At 37.9% G+C, this 24,101-nt stretch overlaps 2 protein-coding genes across 2 annotated transcripts in view; one reads left to right on the forward strand and one right to left on the reverse strand.

Annotated features, from left to right (window-relative positions):
* Window positions 1-486: 486 nt before the first annotated feature.
* Window positions 487-9,311, reverse strand: LOC141430961 (malate dehydrogenase, mitochondrial-like). Its single transcript, XM_074091867.1, is given in 7 exon segments — window positions 487-1,528; window positions 2,275-2,367; window positions 3,042-3,153; window positions 3,155-3,279; window positions 6,925-7,121; window positions 8,737-8,947; window positions 9,089-9,311. Coding segments are annotated over 7 exon segments (1,026 nt in total). The 5' UTR covers window positions 9,167-9,311; the 3' UTR covers window positions 487-1,318.
* A 1,858-nt stretch (window positions 9,312-11,169) lies between these two features.
* The window catches only part of Vps45 (vacuolar protein sorting 45), a 22,084-nt gene continuing 9,152 nt past the window's right edge, over window positions 11,170-24,101 (forward strand). The window contains exons 1-6 of the mRNA XM_074091875.1: window positions 11,170-11,342; window positions 14,236-14,434; window positions 15,882-16,031; window positions 17,333-17,592; window positions 18,597-18,731; window positions 23,621-23,761. Of these exons, the coding sequence (XP_073947976.1) occupies window positions 11,250-11,342; window positions 14,236-14,434; window positions 15,882-16,031; window positions 17,333-17,592; window positions 18,597-18,731; window positions 23,621-23,761 (978 nt within the window). The 5' untranslated portion in view covers window positions 11,170-11,249. The remainder of the gene's footprint in view (window positions 11,343-14,235; window positions 14,435-15,881; window positions 16,032-17,332; window positions 17,593-18,596; window positions 18,732-23,620; window positions 23,762-24,101) is intronic.

Raw genomic sequence — 24,101 nt, forward strand, 5'->3', positions numbered from 1 at the left:
ATAAAGCTGTCAGTAAATGCAATCCTAATGTTATTTAATACGCATAGTGGTCAAGGCAAAGAATCCATCCACGGAGAACATTCAACGATTTACAGCGAGCGCATTCTGTTACTATCATGGCTCAGTATAAAAGCGCGTATGTGTGATATAACACAAACTTTAAGAGAGTAAAGATACCGAAAACACTCTTGCATGTTTTATTTAAAAAACTTTTTTTATATTTTCGACCACTACGTTGTTTTATTTGAAACGTTGCACTAGCTGGCGTGACAGCTGTCACGAATCAGCGTTTCTCTTATGTTTATGTCAAATTATATTGCTCCACAAAAAATCTTAAAATTTAATCACAATGTGGTAGTTAAAGCTAAACTTAAAATTTATTGCAATATCGCTTCACAGCAGAAAACAAACGTCTGATCAATTTGTTTCCATTAAAAAATACACACTGTTTGTATTTGTCGGAGGATAAAATTAAATAAAAGATAATTTAAATGTAGTAAAATTTATTACCACTTCCGTACACAATATATATATACAATCATACCTCCATTTAAACATGTTAACTTTGGCAAGGTGCATCTACTGTAATACCTCGTCTTGGGAATACTTCGATTCGAAAAAATAAAACTTTGCTTAAAATGCAAAATAAAAAACAATACTCGTAACAATCTAGAGATGACGTTGTAACCTACGTAATCATGCTAAGACCAGGCCAGGTCCTAATGTGTATTTAAAAAGACCAAATGCCGGCTTAAATCGATTCAAAATGGTCTACGACCATTTCTCGGCATTGGCATAGAAATTGCTCAAAAAGGTTCTTTATACAACATTTTAAACAGACGAATGTCAGTATGGTAAATATCAACAAATAAGTATCAGTGTTTCATAATAAGATAGCTATAAATAATACAGGAATATCTACATTTAGACTAGATCAGGGATGGCGGACGCTTATTGATGAATGTGCGATTTTTTTATGGCTATGACGTACAGTCAAGTGCAAAGATATCAACACGGCCAAAGTTACAAAAATATGTATACACGACTTTATGCACTTAACATTAAGGACGCGTATACATATTTTTGTAACTTTGGCCGTGTCGATATCTTTGCACTTGACTGTACCTTCTTCTTTCGTCGGATTCTTGACTTTGTTGTTGCATGGAAGAAAATAAAACTATAAATTAAATTAATACATTTGATGATTACTGGCCTACCCGAATTCTTCGCTCGCGTGCCATTCGTCCGCCATCCCTATCCTATCCATATATTTGTTCCTACACTCCTAGTAACTCTGCGTCTGGTCGAACTATCCAACCTACTTCCTGGCGAAGTCTTCTCCGGTCTTGATGTTCTTCTTCAGCTCAGGGATGGCTTCCTTGAGTAGTTGCTTCTCATAGTCGTTGAGGGCTCCGAAGCCCAAGTTCTTGGAGACGCCGTTCTTGCCAAAGGCAACGGGGTTCGCGAAGTACGTCGCTTCAGTGAGGTCTGACTTGATGTAGGCGCACTCGACCACGTTGGACTCGCCCTGGAATATGATAGATTACTTTATAGATTTGTCTACTTATGAGGGTAAGCTGGAAAAAATAACTTATTGAGGATAAGATACTACTTTCTGCTTGTTAGTTTTATTTTAACCTAGTTTACCCGCGGCTTCGCACGCGTAAATCATTTTAGATACAGCAGTTGAATTGAAATTCCGGGATTTTACAAAATTCTCGTGGGAATTCCGAAAAATTACATCGTGGTTTTCATTTACATTGCATTAAAAGCCACTATGCCAAATTTCGTGACTCTAAGCCGAACGGTTGTTATTTCGAGATTTTAACCCTATCCTGTGGGAATGAATATCGGGATAAAAAGTAGTCTATATGTTATTCCAGATGTCCAGCTATCTGCATACCAAATTTCATCCAAATCCGTCCAGCCGTTTTAGCGTGAAGGAGTAACAAACATACACACAAACTTTCGCACATAATATAAAGTAGTAAGTAGGACTAGCTGTGCCTGCGACTCCGTCAGCGTAGAAAAGTAAAAAGTTAACTTACGCTAGTAAAAGGCTTACTTGCGTCTGTTAAAAGCTAACTTACGTTAGTAAAAAGATAACTTACGCTAATCAAAGCTAACTTAAGTTAGTAAAAGCTAACTTACGCTAATAAAAATTAACTTACGTTAATAAAAGCTAAAATACGCTAATAAAAGCTAACTTACACTAGTAAACAGCTAACTCACGCTAGGAAAAGGCTAACTTACGCTAATCAAAACCTAACTTACATTGAGTCCCCGGAGCACGGCGTTGGTGAGGCGCGCGCCGGCGTAGGCCATCGACAGAGTGGCGGAGCCGCCGCCCGCCTTCGCCTTCACCACCTGCGACAAACAACCATAATGCATTAGGAAAAACTAGTGGCCGTCACTAGGCCAAAGTATTTTGACCTTGACCTATGGCCTCTCAACCAGAGAATTGTGGGTTCAATTCAAACCCCTCGAGTTTTTCGTTATTCATGGTCGAAATCACATTTGAAATTTACTACGAGCTTTGCGCTGAAGAAAAACATCGTGAGGAAACCTGCAACTTCTTGCGAGGAAATTCAATGGTGTGTCAAGTTTCCAATCCGCACTGGGCCCGCGTGTGAACTACGGCCCAAGCCGTTTCATCTTGAGAGGAGGCCTGTGCCCAGCAGTGGGACGTATATAGGCTGAGATGATGTAAAGCTCGTGGAAAATATCAAATTTAATTTAATTTCGCACATAAATCACGAAAACCTCAGAGATACGGGCCCGGGTTTGAACCCACCCATAGTGCATATTAGCCTACTCGTAAATTGAATATTTAACTTAGACCTTACCTCAGTACCTGCCTCCTGTGTCCTCTTAGTCAGCGCTTCGATCTTGCCCTGGTCACTGAGCTTCAAAGCGGGGTTGCTCTGACTCAACACAGGGATGATAGTGCCCCCAAGTGTCCCCCGATAACGCCCGGGTTTGAATCCACCCATCCATAGTGCATATTATAGCCTAAATTAGATATTTCAGTTTGAACTTACCTCAGTACCAGCCTCCTGTATCCTCTTAGTGAGCGCTTCAATCTTGCCCTGGTCAGTCAGCTTGACGGCGGGGTTGCTCTGACTGAGCACGGGGATGATGGTGACCCCGAGTGTCCCCGATGACGGGGATGGTGACTTTGCGCGGGTCCACGCCGTTGATCTCTCCGATGAAGGCGGCGGCACGGACCACGTCTAGGGTGGTGACGCCGAGCACGCGGTTAGCGTCGTATACGTTCGCCTGGGGGACACAGGTTGGTTAGTAACGTCACAGTATAAAAATATATAGTCTATAGTTTATCCGCGGCTTCGCACGCGTAAACTATTCGATCCGGTAGTTACAATTGAAACACAAAATACCATGAGAATTCCCAAAATTGTAAGTTGTGTTAAGAACAAAATGTCCAAAATTTCAAGACTCTAAACCAGCGGTTGAAATTTCAAGCTTTTATCCCTATTCCGTGGGAATATTGGAATAAAAAGTAGCCTATGTGTTATTCCAGATATCCAGTTTTAGCGTGAAGGAGTAACCAAATATACACACACACACACAAACTTTTGCATTTATAATAAGTATTAATAAAAGTAGGAAGTAGGATAGTCTCAGGCCCTGTTTACATTATCCCAGAAGCATTACTTTAACATTTTGTTGAACAGTGCTTAAATACTGACCGTTGACTGTGCCCAGATTATACATTATGAAAGAAATCTGTTTGTTTGTGTTTTATTCAGAGTTAATTAGTAAAAAAGGACATTATGTATGTTTAATTTTCGAGAGTTCCAGACAACCGGTGGATGCAGGTGAGATTTCTTAAGATATATGGCCTTATTCATAATAATAAGTAATAATAATTCATTCGTTCAAAGTAAAATATTTACTCTGGCGACATCGCAAACTAGCTACGCGTACATCATAAAGTACCATGAATAACATAATAAGTAGTAGATAAGTAAGTACCAATCATAAGCTGTCCACAAAGTGTCTATAATTATGTCCTCCGACAAAACAACAACAGGTGATGTTAGGATAAATAGAGTTATATATTACATACTCTAAAGCCAAACTGCAAGTTTTAATGATCGTTTGTTTCAAAACTAGTAACTATGCGACTGGTTATAGCACAATATTTTAAACGGAACTCGTTTTGTATAATTAAGTGTCTATTTATTGATGTTTTTGAAATAATATCCTATTAACTAATATTATAAACGCGAAAGCTTGCGAGGATGGACGTTTTTAACTCGCGCAAAATCTAAAGAATCTATTTCGATGAAATTGGTTGCGTAAATAGCTACGTCTGGAACAACACGTAGGCTACTTTTACCCCGATATTCGTTTAATATGTAACACTAGCTTTTTTACCACGGCTTCGCCCGCGTGGAATTCGGTTATCGCGCGCTGTTCCCTCGGGAACTGTGCATTTTTCCGGGATAAAAAGTAGCCTATGTCACTCTCTGGCCCATAAACTATCTCTATGCCAAAAATCACGGCGATCCGTCGCTCCGTTTCGACGTGAAAGACGGACAAACATACATACACACACACTTTCGCATTTATAATATTAGTATGGATTAATTCGCACGTGACTTTATTTCAAAATTTCTATCCTATATAAACTAGTAGGTACTCAACTCACACCAATATTTATTTTCGAATCGATCCAAATAGTAAGTTTTTTTTAGACATTATTCTTGCCTACATTTTTCTGTAATCTCTTTTCAATTTGCAGAATATCAAGTGTCTTATATAAGTAGTCATATTTATTGTTATTTTAGTTACATTATTATACTGATTTACTTCTTTTTGTTATTCGACTGGATGGCAAACGAGCAAGATGGTCTCCTGATGGTAAGAGATCACCACCGCCCATAAACACCTGGGTATTGCAGATGCGTTGCCAACCTAGAGGCCTAAGATGGGATACCTCAAGTGCCAGTAATTTCACCGGCTGTCTTACTCTCCACGCCGAAAAACAACAGTGCAAGCACTGCTGCTTCACGGCAGGATTAGCGAGCAAAATGGTGGTAGCAATCCGGGCGGGATTCTTTCAAAGGAGTTTGCGTTAGCATTCACAGTAAACATAATCGTGATGTAACATTATAGTTTCCAAATGGTTAATAGGATGATGTGCTGACGTAGTAAGTACTGATATAACGTTAATCTTAAAAGATGGAGACTGCACGCGGACGAAGCGTGGTCGTTTCACGGGGGAAACAGTTTTATCTATTTAAAGATAACTGCGATTAAATCAGATTTGTAGGTAAAGTTTATTAACTACTAGTTGTTGCCCTCGATTTCGTTCGTGTAAAACGTTTATCCTGTAAGCAAAAGGCTCGTTCACATGCTAGTTTCTATTCTTCCAGCGCTTTCAGAAAGACCATCATTGCCAAGAATAATACGCCGCATCTTGCAGAAAGTTACTTCGTCATGAAACTTTCGTGATATTACTAACATTCACTTGGGCATTGCCAAAAATTGCGTCATCTCTTCTTTTCCTTATGTTGAATGAAGAACAGTCATGCAAATTTTCATGAGAAATATTTCTGATTATCCTTACTTAGAGCAGGCCAAGTCGCGGGTAAAAGCTAGTGATGAAATATAAGAGACCAGCCGCTTCCCGCGATTTCGTCTGCGAAGTATTAGTTTGACCTTGACGTGACACATTCATAAAACTGACTTTTTTAACCTTCTATTGCTAACGAGTATGTGCGAATTAAAAACGTTTTCTCTTCTTCTTCAACTTAAGAGTTATACTCTTGTCGGTGGAGTATCTTCCACACATCCCTCCTTTGAGCCATCCTCTGGACCTCTTGATACGACGCGACGCCGACTTTCTCCCTTATCTGATCGATGTAGCTGCGCCTAGGTCGACCTCTTCCTCTCTTCCCCTCGATCATTCCTTCCAAAATTGTTTTGAAGAAGTCGTCGTTTAAAAACGTTTTATTTACAGATATTCAATTAATGAACTAAAAGAATTTATTTTAAGAGCAAAGTAACGCCCGATTCAGTAAATTATTTGATATTTAATTAATTATCTTAACCCTTGATTATCTTTCAAACAGTAACAGTTAAGCCCCTACTGTCTTGAAATTAACTTGATTTGACCTGTCGAATATTCTCGGAAATCAAATAATAACACTGTGTAGAAAGTTTCAAGTCAGTCTTCCTATCTTTATGGTCTTTAAATAAAATAAAACGATTGTGCACTTATTTGTGACCAGATAAATGGCACAATGATCTACAATTGACGTTTTTGCTATCTATAGCTTGGGTTCATGAGTGTTATTATACATACAAATCAAACTAATATCATTTCATACACATACAGTTATTAAAAACTGCAAAATCAAAATATCTTTGTTCAATTTAACTAGCACTTATGATTGTCAAAAAAGATCTACCATCAGTTTAGTTACGCGATTGTGAGTATGTTTGTTTATTTATTACGATTTCAAGCAAGCACTCGATCAATCATGATGGAATTTAGTGATAATTTGACACCCTGAGAAGACAAGATACTCTTTATCCTGCAAAATTGTACCCGCGGGCGCGCGACAAGTTCTTACACACAAGAGTACAACTGAAGCGTCCAGGTTCAGCATGGGTGTATTTTTTTGATTATAGATAGTCTTTTTTGGACTATTGTATTTTTTTTAACCTTTTATTAAGCCCAAAAACACTGCATCCAGTCATTTTTGTCGGAGCTCTGTTCACTGACAAGTACGGTTCCGAAATGTCACGAGAGGCGAGCGAAACAGTTTTATTAAACGGGTATACCCGGCGGGTTCATACCTTTGACAGAGGGGAAATGCGCTTCAAGGCTGCTCTATTCTAGATGAATACTCAAAGCCGTGCATAGACGAATGGATCGTATGAATGTCTTACCTTCTTGAGTACCTCCGAGGCGATAGGCACCATTGAGTTGACAGGGTTGGTGATGATGGCCATGATCGCTTTGGGCGCGTTCTCGGCCACGCACTGCGCCAGGTCGCGCACGATGGACGCGTTCGTGTTGAACAGGTCGTCGCGGGTCATGCCCGGCTTGCGGGGCACGCCCGCCGGGATCACCACCACGTCCGCGCCTGCGGACCAACGGACCAATGTAATATCCTACTAAGCCTAAGTCATACTAGTTCTAGTAATCCTAGTTCTAGTAATTCTAGTATTTCTAGTCCAAGTAATACTAGTTCTAGTAATCCTAGACCTAGTAATACTAATCAGCAATCAGTCATTTATTTGCTCAAACATGGTAGATACAGTCAGCATCAAAAGATTGCCAATGTGTCGATATGACAGAGTAAAAAAGTGATTAGCTACTTTTGATGCTGATTGTACAAAGTAGATGTACGAGGTTATAATCCGAAGCATTATGTCTACCGATTATCATGCCTTGCCTAAAAATACCAAACGAAGAGCGAGGGCGTGCGAGCGAGGCGGTAGCCAACCAACCCTGCCGGGTCAGATCTGCTCCGACTATATCGATACGCCATTACGAAAACACCTTTTGACAAAAAAGCGGTTCTTGATGGCTTGCAACTAGTTTTCCCATGTTGACGTAAACTATTAAATTTTGAAAATTGATGCATATTACATCTCTATCATATTACATATAGTTCTAGTAATCCTATTCCTAGTAATTCTACATTTACTAATACTAGTTCTAGTAATCCTAGTCCTAGTAATACTAGAATACTAGTTCTAGTAATCTGTGTCCTGGTAATCCTAGTACTATTAATTATAGTCCTAGTAATTCTAGTCCTAATCCAAATAATCCTAATTCTATTTTATCATGCTAAACTAAGTAAATTTGTACATCCACTCTAACTCCATGGAATAAGTTAGTGTTGTAAAAACATTTTTTTTCTTCAAATATCTTATTGTTTGACAAACCAAGTTGTGAAACAATTTTTTAAGTATCATAAAATAATACAAAGATATGGATGTTTTAAATTGTCATTTAGACAGAACTATATGATATGGGCAATATGGCACAACAATCATGGAGTCTATACAAAATATAATATAAAGAAAGAGGTCTGTGTAAGTAAACTTTCTTATTTTTTAACAAATATATTGATGTTTTTTCCGAATTGTTTAATGTTATATGAATAAAATATTTGTATTTCAGATTTGTATCACATTAAGTTACTTATGAGAAAAATTGTGTTACATACATATCCCCTATTGCAATATCAACTGAAGATTAACTGTATACTTATTCAGATAGTTAAATTTTCAAACAAACATGATCAAGTAATGTAGTGTGTTATAAAATGTAGATAATAAAAATAACCTATATTAAATATAATGACCCGGATAACTCACGTCTTAATCGAGTTTAGCTCGACATGTTTAATATGAGTGAGTCTCACGGTAGTTTTCATGTTCAATAAAAATAACCTGTTATTTTCCATTGGAATGCCAAGGTCACCTTAAGTAGGCTACAGATTCTAATAAGAATAATTTGGAAAGAAATCACATCACATCACATCTTACAAGATTTAACAAGTATTACCACTAATTTTCTATTTAAATTGAGCTTCAGCCAAAGTTCAAGTTCAAAAAGACTTGATGCACAATAAAAATAGAACGAAAAGAGTTAACCACTCACGAAAAAATTAGGTTATAAATATTATGTAACATGTAACCATCACTTCTGAATGTTACCCAGCCTGTGTGCACACTGTTCAAAATTACCTTTGATGGCGTCGGCGAGTTGTTCCGGGCCCTTGTGTCCGCTGACCTTGGCCGGGGTGTCCATGTGGGAAAGGTCGACCGCGACGCCAGGAGTCACGGGCGCCAGGTCATACAGAGCCAGCCGGGTCACCAGGGGGTTCTGCTTTATGAGTAGAGCCAGGGGCTGCCCGATGCCGCCAGCAGCACCAGCGACCACCACTTTGAAGTTCCTCTGAAAAATCACATTTTTTTTCTTTTTACACTCCGTAGTGGTTGTTGTGATCTTGGGTCCTCACTGGCCTGGCTGACTGACCTCATTTTTTTTTTAATTTCGTGGAATGTAACTTGACGTAAGGTAGTTTTATATTCCTACCTGAGGAGATGTGGAGAAGTTCTTGGCTCCATTTTGAACGGCGACAGCGCCCACTGGCTTTAGTACGCGGGAGAACATCTTTGTGTGGTTATGTGAGTGGAAGTGTCTGAATTTTAATCAAAAATTAATACATTCGGTGTTTGCTTCCACTGACCCAGCCGACCTTTCGTAGATAACTAGATAACTAGTGATGTGACGTATGACGTAATTGATTGCACGTCAGCGCACGTCACGTCGTAAATCCTTAATAAATAAAACCGGTACCAACGTTTTTTGTACTAAGTAATTATTTTTATTGAGCTATTTAAATTTCCCTAAGTTTTAGGATTACTGCTTAAAACTGTCTTAGTATAACTCCAGCTACTGCTTAATCGGGAAGATTCAGTCAGGGGCTTTTCATTTAGAAATAATTACTTCTATAGAATATATAAAGTCCTCTGTGGGAAGATTCTTGCAGAAACAAAACGCAAGGCAGATATGACGCTGACAGTCAGTGTCAAGTCAGTGTTGCCAAAAATGTTGCCGCGTAGCTAAATAACTAATTTTTCTAACTGATGGCTACAAACGAATAAAAATTCATAAACCCAAAATCTTTAAAAATAAAGAAGGAAATAATATCTACGTATTGACCTTCTGCATTTGATACAAGTAGAATATTTTGACTCTACCGTCGTTGGACCTCTAAGTAGATAAAATATCTTGCATTTATCAGAAGTACAAAATATAACTTTAAAAGCCGCAACAAGTTAATGTGTAGGGTAGGGTCCACTACTAGGGCCCTTATTATATTAAATAAAATTTAAAAAAGCACATATTTTTTTTAACTTGAAACATACATTAATTACACGTTTATTCTAGTAAGAACAGAAATAAATTAGAATTTTCATGCCCTGAACTTTCTTATTCTTCTTTCTTATTCTTGGTGACTTTCTTATGTGGTGCAACTTAACAGGTAAAAACAACTTCGAAAAGTTGAAATTGAACCACCAGTGACATTTCAAAGTTTAACTTCTCATAAACGGCTGAATCGATTTTTTTGGGGGATTGCGATTTGACGGGGCGGCAAAATTCCATCATAAATAATATCCAAATAATAATATATTACTTACACAATTTTTTCGCACTGACGATTTATACTGTTTTAATGAGCACAAAATTTTCCGTTACTTATACTGTGAAATCGGGGAATCCCCCTTCTATAAATGAATGGTACAATAATGCATTGACATCTTGTATAGGTACTATGGTCAAATAAACCTAAACAAGAGGGTGGAAAAATTTTCATTCGCCCTGGGCAGCAGACAACCACGCTACGCCACTGTCAATTATAGTACCTAATTATACTAGCTATCGATTGAATAAACCGCATCGAAATTGATCCAACCATTTGGGAGCTAAGACGCCACAGACAGACACGCAGACATGTCAAATTTATACTTTTTGCGCCAGGGGTTGAAAATCATCCCAGCCTACATACGTCCCACTGCTGGGCACAGGCTTCCTCTCTGAGCAAGAGGGCTTGGGCCATAGTTCCGACGCGGGCCCAGTGCGGATTGGGAACTTCGCACGCACCATTGAATCGCTTCGCAGGTTTGTGCAGGTTTCCTCACGATGTTTTCCTTCACCGCAAAGCTCGTGGTTAATTTCAAATGTAATTCCGCACATGAATCTCGAAAAACTCAGAGGTGCGAGCTGGGTTCGAACCCACGACCCTCTGCTTGAGAGGCGATAGGTCAAACCACTAGGCCACCACGGCTCTCTACAAAATACTTTTATTTATTTTGAAGCCCATACTTTAGAGTTGGCTTGTTGTAATTTATCACAAGAATGTGATTACATCGGAAAATAAATAAAATATCAAGTACTTATTATTTAGGTACTTAAACTCTGTTGTTGTTCACATCACAAGAACTTATGAGTACAATAGTAGACAGAAAGTAACACAAACGTGAAATTATTACTTTAAATGGCTACTTTTTGTTTAAATATATTATATCCATCGATGATTATATTATTCTTTGGTTTTCGGATGAAAGAATAGCTTATGCTGATTTTTGTTTCAGCGACTTGGCAACACTAAGGGGTGGTACTCTGTACCAAAACAAATTAATTGGAATAAATAATTACTTTAAATAGTAAGATAATTCTGTAAACCACAAAAATGAATGTGATTCAGGCAGTAAAGCTGTATATAACGAAGATGACGGAAGAAAGTGGGCCGGGAATGAAAGTTATACTTATGGATAAAGAAACTGTAAGTTGTTATTTATTTTCGTCACAGTTTGTTGTTTTTCAGTTCATGTATTTAGTTACACTTCAATTCAAACAGGTAGATTGCTCATAAGCATGTTTGTACTTATTTAGGGTACTTCTGAGTAGTTTCGTGATAAACTTGACTTATTTTTCCCCTTGCCGAGCAGCTAGTATTCTATGATGAGTCAGAAACACTTTGTTTCCCGTATTTCACTTGTCATAGCTATGTTGGCCATAATAGTAGATTGTACAACAAGAGCATAAAACAAGCCATTTTACCCAAGACATTCATATAGCCTACGGTGAGGGTGGATAGACACATCGAGGGGAAAATAGATTTAATGCTCGAGTTTTACACTCTGCTTTTTACTTCGAAAGCGAGAAAATGAAATAGCAACAGTGAAAACAATTGTTCACTCACTATGTAAAATTTATTTTTCATGCATTACTATTATAATTATATTTTTTTTAGTTTTAGTGATTTATTTTGATTGATTTGATTGATTTTTAGTTTTATATAAATAAAAAATGTATTTAAAAAATATAAAGAAACTTCTTTGTTTGTGGGTGTTGACACCTAATTACCTTGGTCTTAGACAATTTTATTTTATGCACTAGACTAGAGCATAAATAGTCATTTTATGTCGCCTAGATCCAGCATAAACACGAACTTTACGAGCATGAGATATAGTGAAAATAAATTTTCTATGTCCTCGTGGGCCCTCACATACTTACCTACTTTATAAAGGACCAATTAACATTAAGAATAATGGTTGAACATACTTCATAAAATACCAATGAATAATTGAAAAAAGAATATTAAGAATTTTGAAATAATATACAGTTGTGGTCATATAATTAAGAACGATTTTTTATAGAGAAGATTTTTTTCAAACTGACAAGTGTTACTAACTGCATGTATATTTTGTACCTCTCTCGGTATCGTAAAACTTTTCCGTACTAGCGGTAAATTCATTTATACATATAATTGGCTAAAAAATAAATATATAAACTTTATACATTACATCTAAACCTAGTATTACTACTTACTGGCTGGTCATATAATTAAGAACGCTGAATAGTTTATTTTTTATTCAAATTTATATAGAGAACGGACGGCCGCTTTCTGGTTTTAGGTTATTATTCGAATAATTTTGGCGCCATTTTAGTGCCGTAAAAGTCTTAAAGGCGATTGCTTCATATAAAAACAATGGGAAAAATAAAAGTTGTGATAAATCTACAAGAGAAGTAATACTAAAACTTTGCGACAAGAATTGGTCGTATAAACAATAGCCGATCATCTGCAATGTTCAAAAACTATGGTTTTCCACGCCATAAAGCATTTTGCCACGTATCAAACTACTTCAAATGTTCCGCGTGTACCTAGACAAAGAAAGTCATCTCGTCGAGATGATCGAAATATCGTTCGTTTGGCAAAACAAAATCCTTTTAAAGGGTCTAATACCGTCTAATGAGTTAAGAAAAATATTTTGGCGAAAACAACCCTTCAGCAATCTCGGCACGCATTATTCGAAGGCGTTTGGTAGAAGAAAAGTTGCACGGAAGGATAGCAAGGAAGGTGCTATGTTGAAACGGTGTCATAGGCAAGCCCGGCTTGCATTTGCAAGAAGATATGAAAACTGGACAGTCAGACAGTGGAAAAACGTTCTTTTTTCTGACGAGACAAAAATAAATAGGGTATGTTCTGATGGCAAACGATATGTAAGATGGCCTTCAAATAAAGCATTCGACCCAAAGTACACAAAAGTGACTTTAAAGCATGGCGGGGAAAATGTAAAAATTTGGGGATGTTTTTCTGGACATGGTGTTGGACCTGTTAGGCTGATAGAAGGAAACATGGATCAATTTCAATACAAAAACATACTGGAAGAAACAATGTTACCATATGCTGAAGGCGTGCTTCCGGTTATTTGGACATTCCAGCATGACAATGATCCCAAGCATACTGCACGTACCGTTAAGGAATTCCTCACATCGCAATCAGTTTCTGTCTTAGATTGGCCAGCCAACAGCCCCGATCTTAACCCAATAGAGCATCTTTGGTGCGAAGTCAAGAAAAAGGTTTCAAATCGTCAGTGTGGCAATTTAAGAGAACTGTAGGTATGACGTATTCTTAGAAGAATGGAACTCTATCTCTCTTGCGAAATGTCAAAAATTGATAGATTCAGTGCCTCGCCGGTGTAAGGCAGTGATAAAAAGCCGTGGACATGCTACTAACTATTAATTTTAGTTAAAATGTATTAAATTCCTTTTTTTTCTGTACAAACTTCACGTTAGTGTGATTTAGTTAATCTAAGTTTCAAATAAAAAAACTTTCGAGCAGTTCAATAAATCGTTCTTAATTATTTGTCCAGCTTCATTACTATTTTAATTTGTTACTAAAGAGAATAAAAACAAAATTTTATTATTTATTCTTAATCCCGTTTGCTCTATTCATGTGGCTATTTCATAACGTAACTAGTTACTTCTAAGAAGGAACCACGACTACACATGACATGATTTAGTTAAAAATAATCTGGAACTTCAAATCGTTCTTAATTACATGACCACCACTGTAGATACAGGCACCTGTCAGTTGCTTCCAACTGCCTGCCTGTAAATTTAAACAATAATAATAATAGTATCCAAAATAACAAAGCTGGTGAACCACGCCACTTCTAGGATGTAACAAAAAAAGTCTGTCAAAAAATTAACTTCATTTGATCACTTAAATGTTCTCATACAGTTAACAGTTATTTTTTAGTTTTTTTTTCATTACTCTATGGTGGTAGTACTGATGGAACCAAAATTAATAATTTATTCTTTCTTTCAAATTCAAAAATAATAGGTACAATGTTCTATAGAAGGCATCTATTTATTTTATTATACTCCAGACCAGTATCGTCAGTATGGTGTTCAGTCAGTCGGAGATTCTTCAGAAAGAAGTCTATTTATTTGAGAGAATCGACAGCCACTCCAAGTGGGACAACCTGAAACACATGAAGTGCATTGCTTTCCTCCGCCCAACGTCTGAGAACATTGCCCTGCTGTCGAGAGAGCTGCGGTACCCTAAATATGGAGTTTATTTCATATGTAAGTTATATTTGAAGTGTGCTGAATGTTTAATTATTAAATTATTTAGCCATTATTTTTTTATTAAATGTTGCTGACGTAATCACAATCCTGGCCCTATCCCCCATGTCATCAAAAATAATCAAAGCAAAGGTCCAACCCCTTTGAGGCTTATGTAATTTTTTTTTCTTGTAAAAACTTACACAGCATGACAATGACACCAAAGCACCGAGTGAGACAGAAAAATAAATACAGTACAATACATCAACAAACACTAATATTACTTGAATGACTCCCTACCATTTTCGTACCCATGCTGAACTTTTGTATGTTTAGTGTATGGTCTAGCAGCCTTATTCATAAAAAGTTAGAGCCTCTTTGAAGGCTCCTTGAATCGTCGATCGTCGATCAAGGCTCTGCTAAAGGTAGAGGACCATAGACCCTCCTTTATCTCCCTGCTAAGTCACAAAATGGCCCCCACAAGTTTGAACAGCTGACTTTGACAAGAGCAAAAACCATACCGAAGATATTTTTAGTGAAGGGAGGGTTACGCAGAGATTTAAAAAAAAACAGGAAAAAATATTTTCAGGAATTTGTATTTAAAAATCCTCTACATTAGGTATTTATTACTGCTACTTTACTACTTTACGAACAATAAATATGAAAAAAATAAAATTAGGATGATTAACATAATTACGGCTTTTTGCACTTAGGTACAACATAAACATGCGGATCGGAAATGGCGGGAAAGCAAACGTCTCGCTTTTTATTTTTTTTCCTGCTAATTTGCTGTCATTGCTGTCATTTTTTTTTAAAATAACGATGAGGCCATTTTTGTCTTTGATTTGTCAAGGTGGCCAACATGACTGCTAGCAAGCGTTTATGAATCATACTTCTTGACAACCGTCTTACAAGCTTAATCAGTCTGCTAAGTAACAGACTGATCAAACCTCAATACGGTATTTGACAACTCCTGATTTTGCCATATCTTAATATTATTATGAAAATATAGATATACAGACAGTGTTTAGCGAAAAGAAAACTTAATCAGTTGAAATTGGATTTATAGTGAATTTTTGAAAAATCTATATACCTGTCTCTTTCAAACGCTTTTTTCTATGCAGCAAGTATGGCGCTACTGGCGTGTGAACGTCACATGCCAGTATTTCTTTCTCTGTCTAATCTGAATTTCAAACCTTTATAACTTTGTTATTTGTAAAGGTAGCTTAAAAATTGTTTTTCTATTCGATAACAGGCATTGTGTAGTTTTTAATTTATAAAACATATACAAAATAGTCAAATACCGTATTAAGGATTTTTTATGAATAAGGCTCTAGGACTTTAATTAATGAGCCACCATTTAACTATTTCACAGTAAACAAAGAAAATATTAATGACTTTTCCTTTGAAAAGGACCATACATTTGAGGTATGCAACCAAAACTAAAGCATATGTTTTGTTTTGATAGACTTCAGCAACGTGATCTCAAAGGCTGACATCAAGACCCTGGCCGAGTGTGACGAGCAGGAGGCCGTCCGGGAGGTCCAGGAGGTATTCGCTGACTTCTTGGCTGTGGATCGACATCTGTTCTCGTTCAACATTGTCGGGTGTCTGCATGGTAAGTTAAGTACTATTATTGCTACATATCGTACTTTTGAAAAAACTAATTTTTCTTATGTTAACTTCTAATACTATCTACTTATTTCAGAAAATGTGTGTAGATCCTTGTGTTATAAATATGCTAATTGAGTTGGCATGTAGTGATGTTAGTTTATTCTAATAATAATAATAATTTATTTATTTATTCAGGCAACAATAGTACATTACTGTAGCGGCGAGGAAGTAGGGGTTTGCCGGTGTGCCAGTGCTTTTGTCAAACATGCATGACATAAAATAAAAAAAACAAGAAATGAAACTGGCAGGATGCTTGTCTCATCGCCCTGTCGTATGCGCGCGTGTGGCGCTGGCTGCTGGCGGCGGGCGCGCGCCGTGCCGCAGTGAGCGTTGAAACAAAAGACGGTCGCAAAACCGGCCAGCGGCCGGGAAAGTTGTATGAAATCTCTTTGCAAGCCGCTAGAATGACCGCGCGCCGGCAGCCGAGCCGCAGCGCCTGCTGCGCGATACTTCCCGGCTATTATTTGTAACACAACATCAATATTCGATTTGATTATTCATGCCATGTTTGAGAAAAGTATTTTTTTTTCTAAAAAAAATCCGTAAAAGTTGGCACATCAGGAGGCGAAGTGCATAGTTTATGGACAGCGAAAAATTAAAAAGTTAAAAAAGATTGCTGGCTCGCTAGCTCGACAATAATGTCGCATACAAATTCCATTATTGTCGAGTCTCAAACTTTAAAAAAAAATTGTAACGACCATGATATATTGGCACAAGTTGCATACAGCCAACTCAAATGGCCGGTATAAATCAGTTATTATGTGGGTTGTCATGGAGCATGCAACTGTGCCGAAATATCGAGCTTCGTTAAAATCAAGGTACGCGGAACAAGACCCGAATTTAATACATTAAATTAGTAATGACCGTGATAGTCTAAAATATTGTATCAGTTATTTTGTTCGAACTCCAGACTTTTTTTTATTGAGTCTGAAACAGCTTGTGGTTTTTTTCGGTGGAAAAATACACCTGCAGTTTTTTTAAACGAAAAAAAGGCGGGAAGCATAAAGAAATTACCTATCGAAATAAAATTAAATATCATAATAATATTTTAAGAAAAAGTTTATTCTTATTTAGTATTTTTTCTTCACCTTTTTTGAAAAAAAGGAATAGCAATTGGGAGCTTCGTATTAGTTAAACGGACTCGCAAGTTCGTGCGTTTAATACTCAAACTCAGCCAGCAATTGCCTACTTCCAGAGGGAGTAATTTTATTTCAACCGTATATAAAACCACTAAACTGTTACCAGGTCGTTCCTGGAACCAGAACCACCTCCAGCGCTGCGCCCAGGGTCTCCTCGCGGTGCTTCTGTCGCTGAAGCGGCGCGCCGCCGTCCGCTACGAGGCGGCGTCGGAGCCCTGCGCGCGGCTCGCGGAGCGCGTCCGCGACCTCTTGCGGCGGGAGGCTGTGCTCATTGACAACAATATGCCGTTGAATGGCGAGTTGCCAACGCCGCAGCTGCTGATCATTGACAGGAGGGATGATCCTGTCACGCCGCTTCTAAGTCAGGTAAGTGAGGGTGTTACACACCAATCGATTGATCACGAACGATGCGATTGAATAAACAATGAAACTGATTTACTATAGTTATACTGTTTCTCTTCCCATGGGCGTACCCAGCTTCTGGCCTAGGGGGGTGCAAGTCAGATTTTTAGGTCAGATCACCCGCGCTTGTTTTGTCACACGGAGCAAGGTCATTTTCTGCGAGTGCGAGTAAAAAATTAGTTTATTCATTTATTTCAATTTTCCAAACTTACAATTATCATTACATGTTACATACCCAATGGAATAATTGAGCTAAAAAATACACAACGACTTAAATATCTTTATGTAGGTACACAAAATACATGAACACGCCCTAATCACTAATCAAAAATGTAAACGTGGTGTAATATATTGCAGAACATACAATTTCCAGGGGGGCAGCTTCAGTGAGGTGAAAAATTGTGTATTTTGCTCGGCTGTCGAGTTGTCGAGTTGTTTAGCATCTAGTACCTTGAAACCCTCGACTTCGCTCAGAATTCTTCTTTTCACTCTCCTCTCCTCCTTCGCTTGCACGGGTTTCAATGTAAGCACTCGCGCCAAACAGTAATTATTCACCCTGAAGCAGCGTTTGCACCAATAATGTGCGAGGATGTGTTGCGTGGAATATGTTTTTCACTAACCAATAGAAACGCTTAATTTACCTCGCCTCGCTCCGCCCAGCTGTTTCCACCAGAGTTGTGCTATGCGAGGAAATGAAGCCTTTCTATTGGTTAATGAAAAAAACGTTCCTCGCAACGCATCCCCGCACATTATCGCTGGAAACGCATAAATTACATAATTCTCCACTAAAATGTACATTAAAATATTACACTTGAAAAATCTCATGAGGGGTCGAGGGAGGGGGTCGAGCAAAATCTCATGAGATCTCACCAAGGGGCGAGCGGGTCGAAAAATTGCCAAAATTGCCTCACGCAATGAACGGATGGTCCCTTTGTGTGCCGTAGACGTAACCCGTTCTCTGTCCCCAGTGGACATACCAGGCGATGGTGCACGAGCTACTCACGATCAACAACCACCGCGTCAGCTTGGCGCACGTGCCCAATGTACACAAGGACTTCAAAGAAGTGGTGCTGGCCGCTGAACAGGACGAGTTCTACGCCAAGGTCAGTCACTAAGCCGGGGGTCACCGAACTGCCCTAAGGCGCCTTGGTACCCAAGGGTGCGGCGTGGGGCTCCGGTTACCTCGGAAACTTTAACGATCTGAACTAAGAGGAATATCCCTGCAATACCCCTGGTGTTGCAGATGTTTATGGGCGGTGGTGATCTCTTACCATCAAGAGACCTAATTGCTCGTTTGCCATCCAGTCGAATAAAAAAAAAACTAAGAGGAATAAATTTGTACAAGAAGAGCATAAAACGAGTCATTTTACCCGAGACGCTCATATAGTTTAGCCTAGCAACCCGTGCCGGCACGGCGAGGGTGGATAGACACGTCGAGGGGAGAATGGGTTTAATGCTAGAGTTTTACTCTCTGCTCTTCATTTCGATTGTCACTTCGATTAAATAGCAAGAGTGGAAACGACTGTTCACTTACTGTACTTGAAAGGTTTAGTTAGATAATTAACTAAATGTAAACAAACTTTAACTGCCAGTCAGTCAATTGACGTTGTTTTGTTTACATCTCCATCCATCCCAGCACAGGCTCCTCTCAGAACAAGAGCGCTTGGGCCATAGTTCCCACGCGGGCCCAGTGCGGATTGGACTTCACACGCACCATTGAATTGCTTCGCAGGTTTGTGCAGGTTTCCTCACGATGTTTTCCTTCACCGCAAATCTCGTGGTAAATTTCAAATGTAATTGCGCACATGAACTTCAAAAAACTCAGAGGTGCGATCCGGGGTTTGAACCCACGACCCTCTGCTTGAGAGGCGATTGGTCAAACCACTAAGCCACCACGGCTTCAACGGCTTTATTATTATTATTTATAATGAACAGGCAGCATATAGCTGATGCGTGCATATCATTAAATATATATTAATATCAATTATCTAAACCTTTCAAGTATGAGGTACCTTTTATTTTTCATGCATTGCAATATGAACATGAAACTACCTGAGATTCACTCATATTTAATGAAATAAACCCGGACAACTTGATTTAAGAAGTAAGTACTAATAATAAATACATCCAAAAATACGTATCAAACGTCCAAGACTCGAGAACGAAAATTCGTATTATTCATACAAATATCTACTTTGCCAGGGGATCAAACCCGGGTTCTCAAGGTTCATAGTCAGGGTCAGGTTCTCTAACCACGGGGCGATCCGGTTGTCAAAAGAAAAAGTGGGTAAAAATCTGATCATTCGATTTCGTTACAAACAATACGGTATTTGACAACTCCTGATTTTGCCGTATCTTAATATTATTATGAAAATATAGATATACAGATAGTGTTTAGCGAAGAGAAAATTTGAATCGGTTGAAAATTGGATTTGTAGTGTTTTTTTGAAAAATCTATACACCTGTCTCTTTCTCAAACGCTTTTCTCTATGCAGCAAGTATGGCGGTACTGGCGTGTGACTCTTTCTCTGTCTAATCTTGAATTTCAAACCTTATAACTTTGTTATTTGTAAAGGTAGCTTAAAAAATGTTTTTCTGTTCGATAACAGGCATTGTGTAGTTTTAATTTATAAAACATATACAAAATAGTCAATTACCGTATTGGGGGAGTTTTTTGTTCAAGTTCAGATTTTATAGTTGTTTTTAAACACCCAACTCGGTACCCAGCTACCCTTGAGACATAGGCATAGCGTGCTATACTTTGTTTATTTTATTTAGCACTAGCTGTTGCCCGCGGCTTCGACCGCGTTGTAATTTTCTAAAATTTCTTCCATAAAAAAACCTTCTGACAATAACGAACACACAAAAAATAATTAGTGAAAATCGTCTAGCTGTTTCAGAGTTTTGCGCTTACCAACACATTTTACGATTCATTTTTAGGGTTCCGGAGCCAAAATGGACAATTCGGAACCCTTATAGTTTCGCCAGGTCTGTCTGTCTGTCCGTCCGCGGCTTTGCTCAGGGACTATCAATCCTAGAAAAGCTGCAATTTTGCACGGATATATAAGTAAACTATGCCGACAAAATTATACAATTAAAAATTCAAAAAAATATTTTTTTAATGGTACCTCCCATAGACGTAAAGTGGGGGTGATTTTTTTTTCTCAACCAAACTTGTAGTGTAGGGTATCGTTGGATAGGTCTTTCAAAATCATTAGGGGGTTGCTATAGCGATTTTTGATTCAGTGATTTGTTTGCGAAATATTAAACTTTAAAGTGCAAATTTTCATTAAAATCCAGCGTCCCCTCCCTCTAAAATCTAAACAGGTGGGTGGAAAAATTGAAAAAAAACAGGATGGTAGTAAGTATATCAAACTTTCAAGGAAAACTATAACGGCTAAGTTTGCTTGAGATTATTAGTAGTTTATGAGTAAATAGCAGCCTTAGGTATAAAATATACCTAAACTTGGAAGATTCCGTATAAAATACGAAATCCTTAGAAAATATTACTTAATTTTTTTTTTTCGTAATGGCTAGAATTAGAAAGAAGTAAGCAATTTTGACGTGTCTTTTTAATTGACAGATACTTTCGAAAATTAAGTCACAGCTAATGTTATGTAACAGTTATATAGCAAGGACCATTTATATGGTCATTTACATTCTTTCGTTTTCATAAGTGCTCGTCTTTTTTTTTAAATAAGTGAAGGTAGTCATTAAATTGGATACAACTGCTCGTTAAGGCCGGCCAGAGATTTACTGATTATGTTCTGTAAGAATCATAGCACGCGCCTGCCAGAACATTCTGATCGGCACGGGTGACACTGTTTTCTGGCCCGGATAATACCGACATGGAAATACCGATCCTGTTTTCGTGTACACGCCCATAGAAACTGACATGAGCTTCTATGGGCGTGTACACGAAAAACAGGGTCGGTATTTCCATGTCGGTATCATCCGGGACGGGAAAGAGTGTCACCCGTCGGCACCAGCAGGGCTACTACGAAACTCGAAACTCGAAGTTCGTGTCGTGCGATCCCTCTGACACTTATACTATTTAATACGAGAACGAGGGGGAGCGGGAGGGGCACGACACGAACTTCGAGGTTCGAGTTCCGTATAGTCTAAGATCCAAACTTGAAAAGATCTTCACCGGTATGATAATAGAATGAAATGTATTTTATAATAAATTTAGTATTTTAGAAAATATATTAGAAATGGATTTGCTAAAAAAAATCCTGGACAGGCTATTTTTAATTATTTAAAAAAAAAATTTTAATTTTTTGTTGCATCATCGAGATAATAAGACAATTTACATTAACTTAAAAGTATAATACATATAGAATATGTAGACGTTGGGTTTGCTATTGTTTACCTGGACGAACTACTGGGTTGCCAAGTATAAACTTAACCATTTATTATGTCGATGCCAGTCACTTTCATTTGATTAGATAATAGAACTAATTGTATATCAACGTAAGCGCTGTTTTATTGTGAACATGTTGATATAGGGTTGTCTGCATTTAATTAAAAATCATTAAAAAAAAAAATTGCCTGTCCAGGACTTTTTAGCAAAATCATTTCTAATATATTTTCTATGTAAAATACTAAATTTATTATAAACATACATTTCATTCTATTATCATACCAGTGAAGATCTTTTCAAGTTCGGATCTTCTACTAGTAGTAGCCCAGCTGATCGGCGATGTTGTACTTTGGTTGCTGACCGGGCGTTCTGTTCGGCTCGAATCGGTAGGTATGTGACGTATTTTGTATTGCGGTATAGCCTTCCAGTTCCAAATGTTTTCTATTCTATTCTACAGAACAGAACAGAATCAATGGGTATGTTTCATTAGACTTTTCGCAATAGAAATTTCGTTGAGGTTTTGTGACACGTTTCTGACAAGAAACAGGGGTAGTGCTATGTTCTGACGGCTACATAAACACAAGAATGCGCCGGGCTCGTCCAGTCATCCCGCCACCATGGACACAGCAACAAGAAGGAAACGGCGCGCCGCCAAATTAGGTAAAAAGTCGTTATTAACTTTTAAATAAAAAAAATATACCGTGTACCGTCACTTTTCAATTTTTTTCTCGTTTTGGGGATAGATGTAATCTTTGTTGAAAATTAAATTATGAAAGCAACGAGTTTTTAATAAGATTTTTGATATTTTAAAGAAGATTTCAGCCGGGTAGATACATTTTTTTTAACTTCATCTGTTTGTATGTCCTGGATTAATCTAGAAAGTAAATTTAGACCCACCCAGTAGTCGATTTGTCTTGAAATTCGTTGCGTTAGGTATAGATGAGTAAGGTAGGTTCTGGTACTATAAGAATAAACGACGTAACCTTGCCGTGTTTGGACTTGGTTTACCATTAAGTGTTTTTAGTTCTTTAAATTGCTATTTTTAACCCCCGACGCAAAAAGAGGGGTGTTATAAGTTTGACCGCTGTATGTCTGTTTGTCTGTCTTTGGCACCGTAGATCTTAAACGGGTGGACCGATTTGAATGCAGTTTTTTATTTAAAGGCAGGTTTTCTAGCGATGGTTCTTAGACATGTTTTATCAAAATCGGTTTAGCCGTTTTTGAGATGTTGAAGTGACAAAGTCTGCGGTATTCCAACTTTTTACTAACCTATTGTTGTTATTGTTTTTGTTGTTGGATGATGTGTGCCAAATGTACAATATTCCGAAATAAATATTTTTGGATTTGAACTCGTTACTAGATTACTGCACTAGTAAGTATCCCCACTGGTTGCTACCCCCTTATTCATAAAACTTAACCAGCCTATGTTAACTAACAAATGCTCTGTCCCTTTCTAACAAATACAAATGTCGAAGTGACAGATAAGGACAAACGAATTTATGCGGCATTTTAACTAAAATAGGTTTGATTGTCGTTTATGAATAAGGGGCGTAAGATCTCAAAACCCCTGTCTACTTATCTCCGGTTTAAACTAATTTAATCAAGATTTAAACGTCCTAATTGTTACAGAACTTGTATTCTAACTTCGGCGAGATCGGTCAGACGATGAAGTCTCTGATGGACGAGTTCCAGAAGAAAGCGAAGAGCCACGAGAAAGTAGAGAGCATCGCCGACATGAAGAACTTCGTCGAAGCCTACCCGCTCTTCAAGGTATGCTACTAACGCTCTATAGTGTATAACGTATTTCCATTTTCCATCGAGAAAAGTCTCATCTCAATCAAAATACAAAAGCACCGAAGAGTCAATCAATTGTAGATCTATTTAAAAAATATATCTCGTCGACTTTCTTGCCGGATGCTTCTCGGCAGGTTTTTCCGAACCGGCGGTGGATTATATTAAATATAATGACCCGGATAACTCGCGTCTTAAATCGATTAAGACGTGAGTTATTCGGGTCATTATATTTAACATGAGTCTCACGGTAGTTTCATGTTCAAAACGGCGGTAGATTTTTCACAAGCATTTTAATTAGTTTCACCTGTCCGTTATC

The sequence above is a fragment of the Choristoneura fumiferana genome, chromosome 9, assembly GCF_025370935.1.
Source record: "Choristoneura fumiferana chromosome 9, NRCan_CFum_1, whole genome shotgun sequence".
Lineage (NCBI taxonomy): Eukaryota > Metazoa > Arthropoda > Insecta > Lepidoptera > Tortricidae > Choristoneura > Choristoneura fumiferana.